The sequence below is a fragment of the Dipodomys spectabilis genome, unplaced genomic scaffold (assembly GCF_019054845.1).
Source record: "Dipodomys spectabilis isolate Male_0828 unplaced genomic scaffold, ASM1905484v1 ptg000597l, whole genome shotgun sequence".
In the NCBI taxonomy this organism is placed as follows: Eukaryota; Metazoa; Chordata; class Mammalia; order Rodentia; family Heteromyidae; genus Dipodomys; species Dipodomys spectabilis.
This window is the reverse complement of record NW_024871274.1, coordinates 285,306-305,000: the sequence shown is the minus strand read 5'-3', so window position 1 is coordinate 305,000 and position 19,695 is coordinate 285,306. Positions and strand designations below refer to the sequence as shown.

Here is a 19,695-nt window from a genome sequence, read left to right as displayed (position 1 = left end):
CCAGAGGTGGAGCTGTGGCTGAAGTGGTAGAGCCTTAATCATTAGCAAAAAAAGCTCAGAGAAAGCATCCATGCCCTGAGTTCAGCCTCAGGGGTACACACACAAAAACAAAGAAACAAACCCTAAAGATTTGGGTTGAATTTAAACATGTTATATAATACTTGGAACACAGGAAATGAGAATGTCAGGTAATTTAGGAAAAAGACAGTGATCTATTTAATATACAAAAAAAGTTGGACTATAATTTGTAAATTTGATTTGCAATGCAATTCTAAAGTTTATGTTTGAGGGACAAGGTCAAAAAATTTATCACAAATGGTAAAAGAGACAAGAATGGATGAAGAAAAGCCACAGCAGTTCCCAATCTGTCTGAATTCTAAGCAATCTACAGTATCTAGTTGGCAATCACAGAAAACAGAGTTTGCCCTGGTTGTAAAATTGTGAAAAGACAAGAGCCACTACGGGAAGTAGGATTTCATTCTTCTTTTCTCTCCTTTTGGTCGGTCCGTCCTGGGGCTTTATTTAACTCAAGGACTGCATGCTATCCCTGAAATTTTCTTCTTCTAGGCTCTACCACTTCGAGCTACAGTTCCACATTCAGTTTGGGGAAAATTAGAGATAAGATTCTCAAGGTATTCCTGCCCCAGATGGTTTTGAACCAAAATACTGAGATCTCAGCTTCCTGAGTACCTAGGATTACAGGCCTGAGTTACCAGCATCTGGCAGAACTAAGATTTCTGATGCTACAGACCACAAACTTTCTTTCTGGTTCCCAAACCCATATGCCGTTTACAAGAGATATACAACTATGAGGAAGCTTCTAATTTAGTGCATAGTCTGTATCCTAAAAGATGACATCTGTGCAGAGTGTTCCCTCTCAGTAAGAGCTTCACCTGTGCCTGTTATTCACCATTACAGAAAACCACAAGGACACCTGCCTCTAGATGCCACAACCTGAAGGGGGTAGGGGAACGACTCAGTACATTCCAAAGTCCAGGCCTACTCCCACACATCCTTCCCAGTAAAGTAAGGTCCTGATTCTATGTGAAGTGAGAGTCCATACCTGTGGATCTAAGAGCCAACTACCAGCACAAAACATACACTAAATAGTCAAGTAAAAGTGATAAATCACACTAGGTCTACAGATAAAAATAAGATGCATTTGTTGCTTTAAAGAAATTTATATTCTAAGCCAGGCGCCAGTGGCTCATGCGTGTAATCCTAGCTACTTAGGAGGCTGAGATCTGAGGATCGCAGTTCAAAGCCAGCCCCAGCAGGAAAGTCCATGAAATTCTTATCTCCAAAAACCGGAAGTGGCGCTGTAGCTCAAGTGGTAGAGCACTAGCCTTGAGCTGAAGAGCTGAGGGACAGCACTCAGGCCCAGAGTTCAAGTCCCACAACTGACCAAAAAAAAAAAAAAACAACTTCTATTCTAAGGAGACTCAAAACCAACAGCAAGGCCTTGCTTCTTTATAAAATACTATCTTCTTAGTCAAAAGCATTTATGTTTTTGTTGAGAAACTGATAAACCATCATCATAAAATCACCAAAAAGTAGTTCAGACATACTCCACAGGTGTTCTTATAAACCAAAATTTCAAACTGGCATTGTTTAACTCTATTTGTAATATTTAATATTACTTTGCATACTACTAATTATTTAATGTTACTGCTTTTAGGAAGCCCAAGTGTTTAGGGTATATATTTACAATTAAAATTTTAAATAAAGTATTAGTGTCTACTTTGTCTTTTTAAATCACATACCTTAACCATGTTCAAATATTAAATTACTACATAAATATTGCTAAGCAAATGAATCTGTCATATATTTACATTCAGTCTACAGAGAATTTCTAACTTATCACAGGATCTTGTTTGTTATTCTAGCTTCATTTGAATAAGTTATACAGTAAAGCTGCAAGGATAATATCAAAACCATGAAAAATTTCAAAAACAGAACATATATAATTACAAACACATATAGGTAAACATACACATACCAATTTTAATTCAGAGTAGTTTTCCTCTTGATTATCCAAAGTAATTTTCAATATGTAACTTGTTAACACAATAGTCTTATTTGCAAAAAGAAATCTATAACTCACCGTTGTACACCATAAGGTCTCTCTAAAATAGGCTCTTTGAATGGGGGTGGAGTGTGACCAAAATAATCAGGATAAGCCACCTCTGTATATTCTGGGACAGATTTTGTATCTTTCACAATCTCAATATACAGGTCAGGGTCATGGAGTGTTGGTACATCAGGAACTTCAACTGATGGCTGTTCTACTGATGAACTAGATTCAGTATCTTCATCATCTTCAGTTTCAACCCCAGTACAGCAGAGCTTCCCTAGGTGTACTGTTCGTCCCTCAAAAAGAGCATTTCCACAATTAACTACATGTGGACATGCTTTTGTGCATGTCAGGACACTAAGAGGAAGACTATAATCCTTCTTCACTATGGCAGTCGAGCACAGGGCTGTTTGAGAAGGAATATTCTGCAATGTGATTCGGTCCAAGGCCTTCACAATATCATTGTTTAAGCTGTGGGAAGAAGTAGTTCTGTTTGGATCTCGGAGCTGCTGTAATAACGTTCTGTCATTATCTTTAGCATTTTCCTTTGTGACATCCATGAGGGCAGATTTCTTATCACCTTCCTCTCCTTTAGAAGATACTTTCTCCTTCATTACAGCCCCTTTTTTCTTTGGATTCCCAGATGCTTCTTCACCAGCTGTAGGAACAACAATGGGACCACATACTTTTCCCTCAAATACAAGAGGCTTTGGTTCTTTGGAGATTAAATCATAGTCCTGTAAAAGTGTAAAAAGGAAAGTTTAATCTATTGCCAATATTAAAATATATTAGCAAAACATCATCAATTTTGTATGGCATTTAAAAAACAATGCTTTAAATTTTACAAATGGGTAAAACAGGCAATGTTATACAATAAAAGACAAAATCATTAATGATAAAAATTCATAACACTTTTTTACTTTTTCTATTATAAAAATAATGCCTCCATACCACAGAACGATGGAAATTTTAGAAAGGGTAAAGTCCTCCAAAGTCCTACTACAGAAAATACACAAATAAATTATCATTATTTAATAAATATCACTAATTATCTAATGATGCTACACACAGGGAACAACATTCTAGGCAGAGAGGACTGTCAAGCCAGCAGCATTAGTGAGGAAAAATGTCTGCCTGTTCAAAGACAGGCTGGATGGAACAGAACAAAGCAAGGTAAATTCCAAGAAGCCAAAGAAGGCAAGGTACTAGAGGTCCTTAGAGGCTATTTTAAGAATTTTGATTCTGCTCTGCATGGGATTAAGAGCCAAGAGGCTAAGTGCCATAACATTAAGTATTAAAAATATAGGGAGGAGGAATGAAGGGAGGGAGGGAATACTATTCTACAGCAGCATTTATCACATGAGTAGATGACTTGCGAGAACAGAAGGCACTATCTTACATACTTCAGGGTGTTTAGCAGTATATATGTGTCTCTACACACTAGATGCTAGAAGCACACATCCATACACATACTCCCTATTTGTGAAAAACAAAAGTGTCCCCAGACATTTTTAAATGTCCCTTGCAAGGCCAAATGGATTTGAAAACCACTACTCTGGTACTCCTCTGAGAACAGATTGAGGAAGGAAGAACAGAAGGAGAGAGGTTGTTGCAGTGATCCAAGGAACTTCTGAACATATTGCAGAACCTAATTTATATGCTGATAGACCACATATAAGGTAGAAATCACAGGGAGGTTGCAGATGATATAGAAGTGTTCCCAACCACAACGAGAAAAACATGATTTTGAAATTTAATTCCAGACATGCAAAATGTGGGTTACTGACACACATATGCAGGTTAAAATGAGATGCTGGATAAGTCTCAAAATTAAAAAAAAAAAAAAGTTTATGCAGAACCTATTTAAACTTAGGGTCATAGTATACAGATATTATTCTATGCCATGTGAATAAAAATCATCAATGAAAAAAGAAAACAAGGAAGACAAAAAATGAGCCATGAGATATTTGAATACTAATGTTGATGAGATGCAAATAAACTAGGAGCTCAAGGAAGAAGTTGGTCTAGAAAGATGAAAAGCATCAAGGAAGCCAAATTGAAATTAGAATGTTAATCCAGGGGCTGGTTGCTCACACATACAATCCTACCTACTCAGTAGGTTGAGACCTAGAAGGATCTGGTAGTCCAACAAACTTTGGAGGTGTGGCTCAAGTGGTAGTGCCCAAGTCCTGAACAACAAAGCCAAAGGAACTGAGTTCAAGCCCTAATAACAGCACACACACACACAAACCAAAAATGAAACAGAAACACACACACACACACACACACACACACACACACACACACACAAATACAGGATTGATGCTTAATTCTTTTCGAAGTATTTTTATCCATACAGGACATAAACCACATAAATACTAATTGGCTTAATAATTCTCCTACATTTAATAGGAGTATTTAATCTTTAATAGAATGTGAAATTATTTAAACAGATAAGTAAGGTTTATATTGAACCCATTACCAAAATTTTACTGATATTAAAAACTCTGCAATGAAAAGGTTTTGCTTTCTTAGAATGATTTCCTATGCACCAAAGTGGAATTACAGGGTCAGAGTCTATATTTATTTTTGTTTGTTTTCTAAACTTCAAAAGGTTATAAAGGGGGATTACATTTAATATGGTTATTTTAACTATCTAGTATTTCTTGATCACAGTCACCTCTTTCCATTATTTTCTCCCATCCTATATACCCTTTTTCCCAAACTCATTTCACATTTCACATTTTTTTAACTTTTTTTTATTGTGAAAATACTGTACAGAGGGGTTACAATTACATGGGCAAGGTACATTTCACATTTTCTTTATCACATATGCACACTGGGTATTAAAGATATATTCATTCCCTGTTCCATTTTGTGTTCATTCATTCCTCCACTCACCCGCCCACTATCCCTCTTTATTCACTCTCATTTCAGCTTCCTGATATTTACTTTTTAAACTGTCTGCTAATTGTTCAAAGATCTTACTCCTTCAAGTTTTACTGATCCATACAATAAATTCAACATATGCCCCTCTGGGCTTTTAAATGGGAGGGTTATGTTTGGGGTCTAAGATCCATGTCTAAGATACATGAAAGAAAACATGCTCCCTTTTTGGTTATGGGCCTGGCTTTAAAATATGGAATGCTCACATTTTGGGTGTCATCCTCATACAGGGGCCATGAATAATGTTCTCTGTATCATTCCAATTTTAGTATATTTGCTGCTGAAGCAAGCTCTCTATATTCAATTTTTTTTTTTGGGGGGGGGGGGGTTGAGTCGTGGGGCTTGAACTCTGAGCTTGGGTGCTATCCCTGTGCTCTTCAGCTCAAGGCTAGCACTCTACCACATGAGCCACAGCGCAACTTCCGGCTTTTTTCTTTTTGCTTATGTGGAGCTGAGGAATTGAACCCAAGGCCTCAGGCATACAAGGCAAGCGCTCTACCACTGAGCCATCTTCTCAGCCCTCTCTATATTCAATTTTAAAGCCTAATATAAACTATCCTGATGCTCTCCCAAAATGCTCACATTAATGTATATTCACAACAACTACATATGTGAAGATTCCAAGTGCTACCTTGACAACATAACTTGCACATAGCTTTTTAAAAAATTTTTCTAAATTGTTATTTAAGGAATATATTTACTATTATTCTAATTTATATTTTAACTACCAAAAAAGCAATTAATTTTCCCCACTTTTGCTAATTACTAGCAATTCTTCCTAAATAATTTGTTTGCAACACATATTTTTTTGTTGTGTGAATCCATGTAAATCTGAGACATATACATACATACATATATACATACCCTCTTTCTCTAGATAACTCATTTTTGCAAATGTTTTTCTAGATTTGCAATTTATCTTTTAATTTAGTTAGGTTAATTTAAAGGTCTTTTTCTTTGGGACCGTCATATTTTCATCATATTAAAAACAAAGGATTCAAAGATAATTCACATGAGACCTGTAGTATATATAATACACAGACTGTGGAAGCATGAAGAGAAAAGAAACAAGTAAATTTTCATAGAAACACCAGTTGAAGGAAATATGGAAGGCTAGGTACTATGGGGGGGGGAGGTAGGAGGACATTTACAATTGCTATGTAAGATATTAAGACATTTACATATGTCAATATATGTATTAAGAAAGCCAGGATAAAGGACAAATATTAAATGAAGAGAGGATTCTGTGAAAATTAATATCAGGCATGAGATTACTGATTTTAGTATTATATCTATATGATTATTCAAAGTGTCATTTAAGGTGTTTCTATTTTGGATGGCATAAATATTTGAGCTCATATTTTTGTAACTTCGAGAATTCCAGGGCATGATAATTTGCAGCTAAACTAAGTATGATCATTGTAAATAAAGCTATTAATTTGTTTTCTTTACTTCTTAGTTAAAAAGAAACCAGGATACTTGGGAAATTATCAGTAAGTTGTTTTTAAGGACTCTGACTCCTTATTTTACTTTCTATTATTGACTTTCATATAGAATTTTAAAAGTACTTGAAAAAAAGTTTTAATAATATTAAAAGTATCACAAAATATTCCACTTCTGTGTGTTTTATATAATCTTCTATCCTATGATATTTCTATGATAACTAAAAAAAAGACTGCAGTTCACATTATGAAAGTATAAGTCTGGTGACCATGGGTATTCTCACCTCAAAGAAAATGTTGGAGATAAACTAAAACTAACATAAGATAAAACTACTCTAAGATAAATCCTACCACAAAAATGGAAACCCAGAAAGCTAACCCTCAAACATGTGGTCCTAGAAATAACCCTCCCACAAATCAATCAAGGATAAGGAAAACCAACTCTTTAAGCCTTAGCACTAAGATGGTGGAAAATGTTACTACTCACAAATTGGTACCAAAAGCCTGCTATCACATCACATGGATTTGCAAGCCTGAATTCACATTATCAGGGTGATCCAAAAACCTTCAAGGAAGAATTTAACAGTGCCTGTCAAAAGCAACAACAACAAGACTAGAGTATCTACATAATTTTTGCAAACAAAAAATATAAAGAAAATGTAGTTAATATTTTATACTTAATTTTTAAGCAAATAAGGTAAAAGGAAAGGAGGAGAGAAAGTGGGACTAAGAGAGGTAACGCTTTAGACACAGTTATGGTGGTACAAACCTGCAATCCCAGGACTAGGGAGCCAGAAGCAAAGACAAGCCAGGGCTACAGTGGAGATGCTATCTCCCAACACATAATCAAACTACAAACTTTGATACACAGTGAATCCAAAAAGACAATGAGAGAACTGGCAAATTGCTTTGATGAAATAAGCTAAATATAGCATAAAGAGAGAAAGCACTATCAAAAAGAAGTTCAAAAACATGGAAAATTAAATGGCATCCAACCAATTAGAACTACAAAAAGAGAAAAGAGAGCAAAAAGGACAAGAATATTCCCAATCCTACAAGAAAACAACTCAAGAATCCAAACACACATATTCCAAACAGGAATTCAAAGAGGAAAATCCACATACATACAAATATACATACGTAGATACATACATACAGCCGCATTTTTGGGAAACTGAGAAATACTAAAGTCAAAATTTTGCCTTAAAAGCCACCAAAGCATGATTGTATTAAGTGAAAATATATGTTTTTCCATATACTCAGAAATTTCACTCAGAGGTATTTACAAACAAACAAGTGAAGGTATATGTCCACTAAAGTTTCATATACAAATGTTCGTATCAATTTTATCTATGTTAGTCCAAACTACAAGAAATCTCATATTCATCAATACATGAATAAGTTGTGGAATATTCACATTATAAACTACTAATTGATCCAAAAACCCACTAAAATGTAGCAAGGTGTAAATCTCAAAAACATAAGCTGAGTAAAAACAGTCTTACACTAAAGACTAAATAGTATGATGACATTCATAAGAAGTTCTAAAATAAGCAAAATTAAGCACCATGCTATGGACCAGTGGTTAGCTGGGCAGAAAATGAGCAGAATAAGAAGTACAAAAAGGCCGGGCGCTGGTGGCTCACGCCTGTAATCCTAGCTACTCGGGAGGCTGAGATCTGAGGATCGCGGTTCAAAGCCAGCCCAGGCAGGAGAGACCGTGAGACTCCTACCTCCAATAAACCACCAGAAAACCTGAAGTGGCGCTGTAGCTCAAGTGGTAGAGCGCTCGCCTTGAGCTGAAGAGCTGAGGGACAACGCCCAGGCCCAGAGTTCAAGCCCCACAACCAACAAAAAAAAAAAAAAGTAGTACAAAAAGTAGTCTGAAAAGATGGAAATAATTCTGTCTCTTGACTAGAATTTGTCAAAATCCACAGCCAGGCACTGGTGGCTCACGCCTGTAATCCTAGCAACTCAGGAGAGGCTGAGATCTGAGGATCGCAGTTCAAAGCCAGCCAGGCAACAAAGTCCATGAGACTAATCTCCAATAAAAAACTACTCAGAAAACTCAGAAGTGGCTCTGTGGCTCAAGTGGCAGAATGCTAGCCTTGAGCTGAAGGGCTCAGGAACAGCACCCAGAGTTCAAGCCCCACGACCAACCAAAAAGAAAAAAGAAAAGAAATTTGTCAAAATCCATTGGTTTTAATTAAGTATAATTTATTGTGTATTAATTCTACTTCAATAATATTTACTTTGTAAAGGTAACTAGAGGATTTTGGAAAAAGACTAACTTTCAAGAATCAAATAAGTGGGGCTGGGAAGGTGGCTCAGTGGTAGAGTGCTTGCCTTGCATGCCTGAAGCCCTGGGTTCAATTCCTCAGCACCACATAAGCAGAAAAAGCCGGAAGTGGTGCTATAGCTCAAGTGGTTGAGCACTAGCCTTAAGCTGAAGAGCTGAAGGATAGCGCCCAGGCCCAGAGTTCATGCCCATGACTAACAAAAAATAAATAAATAAATAATAAAAAAAGAATCAAATAAGTGATGGTAAGAGACAGTGTATGGTACAACTAAACATTTTTCAGACAAAAGAAAATAACTCCAGATAAAAGTCCTAGTAAGCACAAATAAAAATTCTTAAATTCTAAGAGTATACTGTAACTAAACATAATACACTGAATGTAACAGACATGTTTGTTGTTTAACTTTTTCATTTGAAAACAGATAAATTGGTTTGGGAAATGATCATAGTTCAAGTACTGTGCTTCCATGCATCATGGAATGAAAGAGGAAAGAATCTCATTAACAGAATGTCAAGACTAACTAGAATTTCTGCATATATGTCAATATTCAAATTTAGGCTTCAAATATATTCATTGTTATACATAACAGCAAACAAAAATTTTGACTGCAATAAAATATAACAACACTGCAGAGCTTTTAAAGGAAAAATTGAAATAAGAAAAATTAGTCCAAATGAAGGCAAGAAAAAAATGAAATACAAAATAAAATATAAACCCAAAATACTAAAATTACATGTAAATGATCTAAATGTTCCACTGAATGACAAAAGTCAGACTTAATTTTTAAAATTCAATCATATGCTCCATAAATATACAAATCTAAAAAGAATTTAAAAGAAAGATTTTGAAAGATATCAGGCAGCTAGCATGGGTGACTCATAAATGTACTGCTAGCTCAGAAGGCTAAGATCTAAGGATTTCTGTTCAAAGCAAGCCAGGGCAGGAAAGTCTAAGAGACTAATCTCTCCAATTAACCACCAAAAAGTCAGAAGTAGAGATAGAACACTAGACTTGAGCAAAAAATCTCACGGATAATTCCCAGGCCCTCAGTTTAAGCCCCAGAATTAGCACCAGAAAAAAAGAAAGGAAAAGAAAGAAAAAGAAAAAGGCAAATAATTAAAATTAATGTAGCTAAATGTTTCGTTTCAAATATATTTGCCTTCAAGTTTTAGATATAAATTTACTAACTTCATAATTTATCATTCCAAAAGGAAGTAAGCTCGATTTACATTTATACAAAATAAAGAAGCCTCAAAAAGATATATAACTAAAATTGGCAGACCTTGAAGTTATATTCATAATCACACACAAAAAAATCTCAACATATTTCTTTACAATTAAGAGAAAAGGTAGAAATCCATAAAGACATAAAAAAAATCCTGAATACAAATATTTCATCCAAATAAATATACAAAAAAGAACTAAAGAATCCTAAGCACTTCAAAAATAGTAACAAGTTTGATAATATTCAAAGTGTAAAACAAGATGCAAAACATCATAATGAAAGACTATGTCATGTCCTCTTGTCTTATTATACTACAATATCTTACTCTCTCTCTCTCTCTCTCTCTCTCTCTATATATATATATATAAAGTAATTAAAGGCAATGAAACTAAAAGATAATGAAAATAATAACCTCAAAAATGTTGTTTATAAGATGTTACTAAAATAGTAAATATATACACAATGGAATTCTACTACTCTTTTTCTTTTTTTTTTTTTTTGGGGGGGGGGGGGGCGGGGGGGGGGTGGGTTCGGTCATGGGGCCTGAACTCTGGGCCTGGGCACTGTCCCTCAGCTCTTCAGCTCAAGGCTAGCACTCTACCACTTGAGCCACAGTGCCACTTCCGGCTTTTTTCTTTTTGCTTATGTGCTGCTGAGGAATCAAACCCAGGGCCTCATACATGCAAGGCAAGCACTCTACCACTGAGCCACCTTCCCAGCCCCTCTACTATTCTTTAGAAAAAATGATATTGTATCATTTGTAAAGAAATAGAAAGAACTTGGAAAAGTCATGTTAAGTGAATAAAAGTCAGGCTCAGTGAGACAAAGTATGCATGTTTTCCCTTATAGGAAGAAGCTAAATTTAGCTTATAAACTTGTAAGTAAATACACTGGGTGCTATGCAAATATATACAAATGTATTAACTGAAATCTGATGGTAATTCAAGGAAGAACTCAGTGCAATTCTTTAGAAAAGCAAAATCAAAGTTCAGCAAAATAAAATATCAGGAAGCAGGTACCCCAAAAGAGTGAGCTGGGGTCAAGAGGAAAGGGGCAGATGAATGAGGTGGAGACAATGGGGAGAATGCAGTGAAGAAGCTACAAAGGAATGGTAACTAAGCAAGGGATGGGAGAAAATGTCGAAAAAGGTGACACTGATCAAGTTACATTGTATTCACAAACTGCATTATTAAATGGCAACACCTTTGTACAACTACTTAAATAAAATAACAAAACAGAGGTAAGTTTATAACATACATATATGTTTAATAAAAAAGAAAAAGTTTGGAAGTTATTAGATGTTTGTTTATATAATACAAAAAGAACAAAAAAGACAGGAAACAAAAATTGGCACTATACATACATTATTTTAAAACAGACCATTATTCTAAAAAACAGTAAGAAAAAAATGTGCTAGTTGCTGGCTCATGCCTGTAATCCTACTCAGAAGGCTAAAATCTAGAGGATCATGGGTTGAGGCCAACCCACAGGGAAAAGTTTTCTAGACTCCATCTCCAAAATAACCAGCAAGAATCAGTGCAGGAGGTGTGGCTCAAGTAGTATAGTAGCCAACTACCAAGACTACAAGTGTGAGACATTGAGTTCAAGCCCTAATAGTAGTAGTAGTAGTAGTAGTAGTAGTAGTAGTAAAGTGAAGGTGGGGTGGAGGGAGAGACATGCTAAAAGAGATTACAGAAACTAGTTAGTATAAAAGAGAACTGTATGTACAAAAAATTACTTGTGGCCAGGCACCAGTGGCTCACGCCTGTAATCCTAGCTACTGCAGAGGCTGAGATTTGAGGATCAAGGTTCAAAGCCAGCAGGAAAGTCTGTGAGACTGTTATCTCCCAATTAACCACCATAAACTGGAAGTGGCATTGTGGCTCAAGTGGTAGAGCACTCACCTTGAGCTGAAGAGTGCAGGGACAGCACCCAGTCCAAGTTCAAGACCCATGACAAACCAAAAAAAAGAAAAAAAGAGAGAGATTTTACTCTATAAATATCTTCCACAAATAACTATGATAAAAATTTAAATCCACAGCTGGGCACCAGTGGCTCATGCCTATATTCCTAGCTACTGTGGAGACTGAGATCTACGCATGGAGGTTGCAAGCCAGACCAGGGCAAAAAGATCCCCTAAGATGCTCATCTCCAAAATCACTCAAAAAACAGAAGTGCAGGAAGGGAAGAAGGAAGGGAAGAAGGGATGAAGGGATGGAGGGAAGGAGGGAAGGAGGGAAGGATAACAAAAATTTAAATCCAGGAGCTGGGAAGGTGGCTCAGTGGTAGAGCGCTTGCCTTGCATGCATGAGGCCCTGGGTTCAATTCCTCAGCACCACATAAGCAAAAAGAAAAAAGCCAGAAGTGGCGCTGTGTCTCAAGCGGTAGAGCACTAGCCTTGAGCTGAAGAGCGCAGGGACAGCACCCAAGCCCAGAGTTCAAGCCCCCAAACAGACCAAAAAAAAAAAAAAAAAAAATAGAAAGAAATGAAGGCAAAAGATAGTGAATGGAATGTGATAAAGTGACCAGCATCTATATGCCAAATAACACTGCCTTTAAATAGGAAAAAGCACTTACTAAAAATCATCAGTGGTTCAGAGTACCAGTGGCTCATGCCTGTAATCCTAATTACAAAGGAGGCTCAGATCTGAGGATCAAACTTAAAGACCAAGGGGCTGGGAAGGTAGCTCAGTAGTATAGTGCCTGCCTTGCATGCATGAGGCCCTGGGTTCGATTCCTCAGCACCACATAAGCAGAAAAAAAAAAGCCGGAAGTGGCACTGTGGCTCAAGGGTACAGCACTAGCCTTGAGGTGAAGAGCTGAGGGATAGCGCCCAGGCCCAGAGTTCAGGCCCTACGACCGGACCCCCCCCCCCCAAAAAAAAATTTTTTTTTAATCCAAATTAAAACAAGAAAAAAAAAGGAAGAAAAATAACAAAAATCCATATGATAACTATTATCATGTTACCACAGCACAGGCAAAGGGGGGAAGCTGTGAAAAAGCATCATTTTGATTCTTCTAATACTGTACCACTGAGAAACAAGAGTAAATAAAAAATACAGCTGTCACTATGAATAGTCATATGTGAAAGTCATGGTAAGATTCCCCCTGAAAGTCTATCGATAATCATTTAAAGAATACTGTATGTGGCTTACAAATGAGATTCATTTTATCTCCATTTGGTCACTGAAGACTGCCTTAAACATCTGGAAACAAAGTAGGTAGAGTTCAGGATGCAAACACTTCCAGTTATGTTAAGCTTCAATAATTATTTTGAGGGGCTGGGAAGGTGGCTCAGCGGTAGAGCGCTTGCCTTGCATGCATGAGGCCCTGGGTTCCATTCCTCCACACCACATAAGCAAAAACAAAAAAGCCAGAAGTGGCGCTGTGGCTCAAGTGGTAGAGCGCTAGCCTTGAGCTGAAGAGCTGAGGGACAGCGCCCAGGCCCAGAGTTCAGACCCCACAACAGGACCCAAAAAAAAAAAAAAAAGAGAGAGAGAGAGAAAGATAATCAGTATCAGCACAACTACGTTAGAAATGAATCCACCTATGTAAAAAAAAGACAATCTGTTTAACATACACTACAGAAATTCTATAAAACTTAATAACACAATACACAAAGCATTAATAAATGTGTGCTAACTTGAAATATTTACTTGAAGTAGCTTCTTTTGCTTAAACAATAAAGAGTAACTCAGAGAAACTTTATAGGGCTCTTACATTCAAAGAAACCTATGTTTATAATCTGACTCAGACCATGCCTAGTCAGCCCAAAAGTAACAACTGCTCAAAAGCAGCCAATCTGAAGAAAAAGGTCCACTACTCATAGTATTAGGATAGCCTATAGGAAACCAACCAAGCTTATCCTATGCTGGAAAAGAGACTATGACTAGGAAATAGGAAATCTAAAGATGTTATTTATCTAAAGAAAGAGCAACTTGTAATCACAAAATAATAAATATATACATATATCCTCATATTGGATAATTACATAATAACATGCAATAGTCAATACTCTCCCCAAATCCCTTGCCTGTGTTTTCACACAGTGAAAAACAGCAGCCAGATTCACCTGCAGTTCTCACACGTGCAATGTTTTCTACTTTGGAGGTAGAGATCTGAGGAGCTGAAGTTGATAAGCACCATCTCAACAAAAAAATCTGGCCAGAGTGGTTCAAGTTTATCATCCCAGCTACATAGGAAGCATATATACAAGGATTCAAATTCACGCTAGCCTGAGCATAAATGTGAAACTTTATCTCAAAAAGTAACTAAAGTGATGGGCTGGGAAGGTGGCTCAGTGGTAGAGCGCTTGCCTTGCATGCATGAGGCCCTGGGTTCGATTCCTCAGCACCACATAAGCAAAAAGAAAAGAGCCAGAAGTGGCTCTGTGGCTCAAGTGGTAGAGTGCTAGCCTTGAGCTGAAGAGCTGAGGGACAGCGCACAGGCCCATAGTTCAGGACCCATGACCAGACCCCCCCCAAAAAAAGTAACTAAAGTGAAAAAAGCTAGGGGTGTGGTTCAAGTGGTAGAGTATCTACCTAGCAAATGCAAAGTGCTGAATTCCAATCTCAGTACCAAAGGAAAAAAGAACAGCCATATAATTTCTATAGGTTTAGGGCTGGGAAGGTGGCTCAGTGGGAAAGTGCTTGCCTTGCATGCATGAGTCCCTGGGTTCAATTCCTCAGCACCACATACGCAGAAAAAGCATGATAAGGCACTGTGGCTCAAGTGGTAGTGCACTAGCCTTGAGCTGAAGAGCTGAAGGACAGCAGCTCCCAGGCCCAGAGTTCAGGCCTCATGAACAACACACACACACACACACACACAAAAAAAAAAAAAAAAACAATAATTTCTATAGGTTTGAAGAGCTAAAGTAACTCCACTTTGAGGTTAACCCCACCGTCTTGAGCTAGGCTGCCCTCAGAGTAACCCCAAGAGAGAAAAAAAACAAAACAAAACAAAAACAGATTGCCACCAACCCTGCCCACCCTTAAGAGAGCAGAACAGTTGCCCAAGTGTTCCAAGAGCCAAACATACCAATAGTTCAGAAAAAGCATAGTGCGGTTAGGGTGGACTCAAACCAATTATGTATCTGCTTGTGTGGAAATTCCCTAAACTTGTTTGTTCAATACTATAAAAGCTGTGCTGATAGCTATCAAAAGTCTTCCAACAAAAAAAAGCCCAGGACCAGATGGATTCACAGCAGAATTCTATAAGACCTTTAAAGAAGTAATACTCATACTCCTCAAGCTCTTCAGAGAAACAGAGAAGGAGGGAGCTATCCCAAACTCATGCTACAAAGCCAATATCACACTCATCCCCAAACCAGGCAAAGACCCAACCAAAAAGGAGAATTACAGGCCAATTTCCTTGATGAACACAGATGCAAAGATCCTTAACAAGATTCTAGCTAACATAATCCAGAAACACATAAAAAAAATCATACACTATGACCAGGTAGGCTTCATCCCAGAGATGCAGGGATGGTTTAACATACATAAGTCAGTAAATGTAATCCAACACATCAACAGAGCCAAGGTCAAGAATCACATGATTATTGCCACAGATGCAGAAAAGGCCTTTGATAAAATTCAACATTCATTCATGCTAAAAGCTCTGGAGAAAATAGGAATAGAAGGAACATTTCTAAAAACAATAAAAGCCATTTATGACAGACCAATAGCCAATATTATACTTAATGGGGAAAAACTACAACCAATTGTCCTAAAATCAGGAACAAGGCAAGGATGCCCACTGTCTCCACTTCTCTTCAATATAGTCCTGGAACCCTTAGCCAGGGCAATAAGGCAAGAAAAAGACATTAAAGGGATCCGCATAGGGAAAGAAGAAGTTAAACTATCCCTTTTTGCAGACGACATGATACTATACCTTCACCATCCCAAAAACTCCATCCCCAAACTATTAGAGATCATAAATCACTTCGGCAAAGTAGCAGGATACAAAATAAACCCACAAAAATCAGTTGCCTTCCTGTACACTGACAATGTACAAGAAGAGAGGGAAATAAAGGGAACAACCCCATTCACAATAACCTCCCAAAAAATAAAATACTTAGGAATTAACCTAACCAAAGATGTAAAAGAATTATTTAATGAAAACTATAAAAAGTTAAAGAAAGAAATTGCAGAAGACACTAGGAAATGGAAAGACCTCCCATGCTCTTGGATAGGCCGACAATATAGTAAAGATGGTAATACTGCCAAAATTAATATACATATTCAATGCAATTCCTATTAAAATCCCAATGATGTACATCACTGAAATACAGAAAACAGTCCAAAAATTCATATGGAACAACAAAAGACCTAGAATAGCCAAAACAATTCTAGAGAATAAAGACAACATGGGAGGGATATCCATGCCGAACTTCAAACTCTACTACAGAGTTATAATAACAAAGACAGCATGGTACTGGCACAAAAACAGACCCAAAGACCAATGGAACAGAATAGAAGATCCAGAAATAAATCCACAGGCCTACAGCCAGCTGATATTCAACAAAGGAGCCAAAGACATACAATGGAAGAAACACAGCCTCTTCAACCACTGGTGCTGGGAAAACTGGGCGGCCACAGGCAGAAAACTAAAAGTGGACCCCAGCCTATCACCATGCACCAACATCAACTCAAAATGGATTAAAGACCTTAACATTAAACCTGAATCTCTGAAACTACTGCAGGACAGAGTAGGAGAGACACTTGAACTAATAAGCACAGGAAGGAACTTCCTGAACAGAGTCCCAGGGTCACAACAAATTGGAGAGAGACTCAACAAATGGGACTACCTTAAAATAAAAAGCTTCTGCACAGATAAATCTATTGCAACCAAGCTAGAAAGACAACCAACTAATTGGGAAAAAATATTTACCAGCAATATATCAGACAAGGGGTTAACATCCTGTATATACAGGGAACTCAAGAAACTAATCCCTCCCAAACCTAACAAACCAATTACTAAATGGGCAAGGGAACTAAAGAGGGACTTCTCAGATGAAGAAATAAAAATGGCAAAGAAACACATGAGGAAATGTTCATCATCCCTGGTGGTGAAGGAAATGCAAATAAAGACAACCCTGAGATACCACCTTACCCCAGTCAGAATGGCCCACATCCACAAATCAGCCAACGACAAATGCTGGAGGGGGTATGGAGAAAGAGGAACCCTATTACACTGCTGGTGGGAATGTGCACTTATACAACCTCTTTGGAAAGCAGTATGGAGGGTCCTTAGGAAGCTAAAGATTGACCTCCCTTACAACCCAGTCATACCACTTCTAGGCATCTACCCTGAACAATAGGAACCAATATACAAGGACACGTGCACCTCCATGTTTATTGCAGCACTGTTCACAATAGCTAGGATATGGAAACAACCCAGATGCCCCACCATAGATGAATGGATCAAAAAATTGTGGTATCTATACACAATGGAATATTATGCAGCCATTAGAAATGACAAAATAATGGCATTTGCAGGGAAATGGATGGAGCTAGAAGGAATCATGTTGAGCGAGGTAAGCCAAGAGCAAAGAGACAAACGGTACATCTGAGAAGTGGATGCTAAATCCAAAATGTTAGGTGATACAACAAAATTAACAGGACTTAAGAAACAAAGAACTCCCACTCATCTGGTCGAACCACTACTAAATATCCCCATGCTGCTGATCACATGTATGGTGTCTATGTGTACACCGTTATATGTTATAGACTGTGATAGACAATTTGCTCCAGGAAAGTTAGAATGAACTTGTGACTTTAAATGAGCATCATTATTCCACAATACTGTGAAATTGGGGAAATTATGTAATCACTTAATCACAATTAAAAAAAAAAAAAAAGAACCTGGGGGAAGGTAGGGAGGGAAGGGATGGTAGGGGGAAAACAATGGAGGGGGTAACAATGCTCAATAGGAAGTGTACTGATTACCTTACTCATGTAACTGCAACCCTCTGTATAGTATCTTTACAATAAAAAAAAAAAAAAAAAAGCTGTGCTGATTTTGTGCTCGAGGCCTCTTAGCGTGACGTCACCGGTTACCAGGTGTGTGGAGGACCAAGCTCCAGCTTGCAAATAAACAACTCTTTTGCTGTTTGCACTGGTCGTGGTCTCTGGTGGTCTTTCAGGGGTTCCGAGTCCATGTACAACAGGTTGAATACAGGAAAATCACTTCATATGCTTTCTCAAACACCTCTTTCTGTCCTTTCTGTTTATCCTTCCTTCCTATCTTCCTTCCTTTCTCCCTTCCTTCCTTCCTTCATTCTTTCCTTTTTTGTTTTTGACAAGTATCACTCCCCTATGATTCCTAGTTTCAAAGTACCTCTCAACAAACTTCAAATCTATGTGGAGTACCAACACACAGGGGACAGGGGGTAAAGGACACTTGATCTTCTCCTGAATCCAAGGTTCATTCCCATTGAGAGATGTGAAAAATTACAGCTTTATAGCAATAAAATGTAAACCCTGTCCAGACAGGGTTTCTGTATTTCTGCATAACTTCACATTAAGGTCCTTTTCTTTAAGCAAGTGGAATAAAATTTGGTGAACAAGAAAGTGTACAACACAACTCTAATCAATTCTTTGAAATTACCTAGTTTAAGCATACACTTTAAGATACAGAGCAGTTCCAATTACCAAAGGATCGACCACAAATAGGCAACAAAGAATGAGAAATCAAATAAAATTGCCAAAAATTCAGTCTACTGTTTGCTGTGTAATTCCAGCTGACTAATTACAACTCAATAAATAAATGAAAATAAGAAATGTTAATAAGAAGTCATCCTTCTGATGAATCAACTTAGACTTGAAAGACTTCAAACTATCATCCTCCCATTTTTTCCTATTGGTATATAGCAAACTAGAGCAAGGAAGGGTTAACCACACATACTTTTTAATCCAAACACAACTGATAAAAGAAAGACAATATCAACACTGTATAGCATCATTTTAAAGAATATTAAGACAGAATAAAAAAATTCCATCAGGTCAAAGTAATGAACCAATGTGACAACGAATTTTTAGAAGCTACTTCCATCTTCCCTCAATTTACAAATAAGCAATTTGCAGCTCAGAATATTGATAAAATTATCCAATGTTACTAAGAAAGGCAACAGTAGTATCATTTTTATTAATAAGAAAGTGATTATTGTTCTACTGAAAAACAAACGAACTTTTCAGTAAAATCCATACATAAAAAAATTTTAAACTTTCTATATTTATACCTGAAAATCATCAATAAGTTCAGGGAAAAGATGTTCATACATTTTTAGTTCTTCTATTGTTCGTCCTGGTACTTGTTGGGGTTTTAATTTGTTAATATCTGTTTCAATATCATCATTCTGAAATAATAAAAATAGCACACCATTAGTTTTAAAAAATACAAATATTATAGGATATATTTTTATTTTAAATGTTCCAAAATAGTAATTACATCTGATTACAGAATAATCACTAAACACAGGTTGTATTAATTGTATCAAACATCCAACTTTTTTGTTTATTATTTTTTGGACTCCTAATATTGTTGGCTTTGATTTTATTTTCATTATGAAATTTTTTTTGTTTTTGTTTTGTTAGTCATGGAGCTTGAACTCAGGGCCTGGGCCTTGTCCCAGCTCTTTTGCTCAAGGCTAGCAGTCTACCATTTGAGCCACAGTGCTGCGTTTTTGGTGGTTAATTGGAGATAAGA

General features: G+C 37.1%; 1 protein-coding gene and 1 non-coding gene across 3 annotated transcripts in view; both read right to left on the bottom strand.

Annotated features, from left to right (window-relative positions):
• The window catches only part of Agtpbp1 (ATP/GTP binding carboxypeptidase 1), a 176,252-nt gene that overhangs the window by 70,941 nt on the left and 85,616 nt on the right, over nucleotides 1–19,695 (bottom strand). For both annotated transcript variants that reach the window (XM_042671080.1, XM_042671081.1), the window contains exons 13-14: nucleotides 19,229–19,345; nucleotides 2,105–2,811 (exon numbers count right to left, since the gene is read on the bottom strand). In XM_042671080.1, coding sequence (XP_042527014.1) covers nucleotides 2,105–2,811; nucleotides 19,229–19,345 — 824 coding nt within the window. The remainder of the gene's footprint in view (nucleotides 1–2,104; nucleotides 2,812–19,228; nucleotides 19,346–19,695) is intronic.
• On the bottom strand, nucleotides 5,208–5,309 carry LOC122100725. Its single transcript, XR_006146238.1, has one exon. It is a non-coding gene; the product is annotated as a U6 spliceosomal RNA (small nuclear RNA).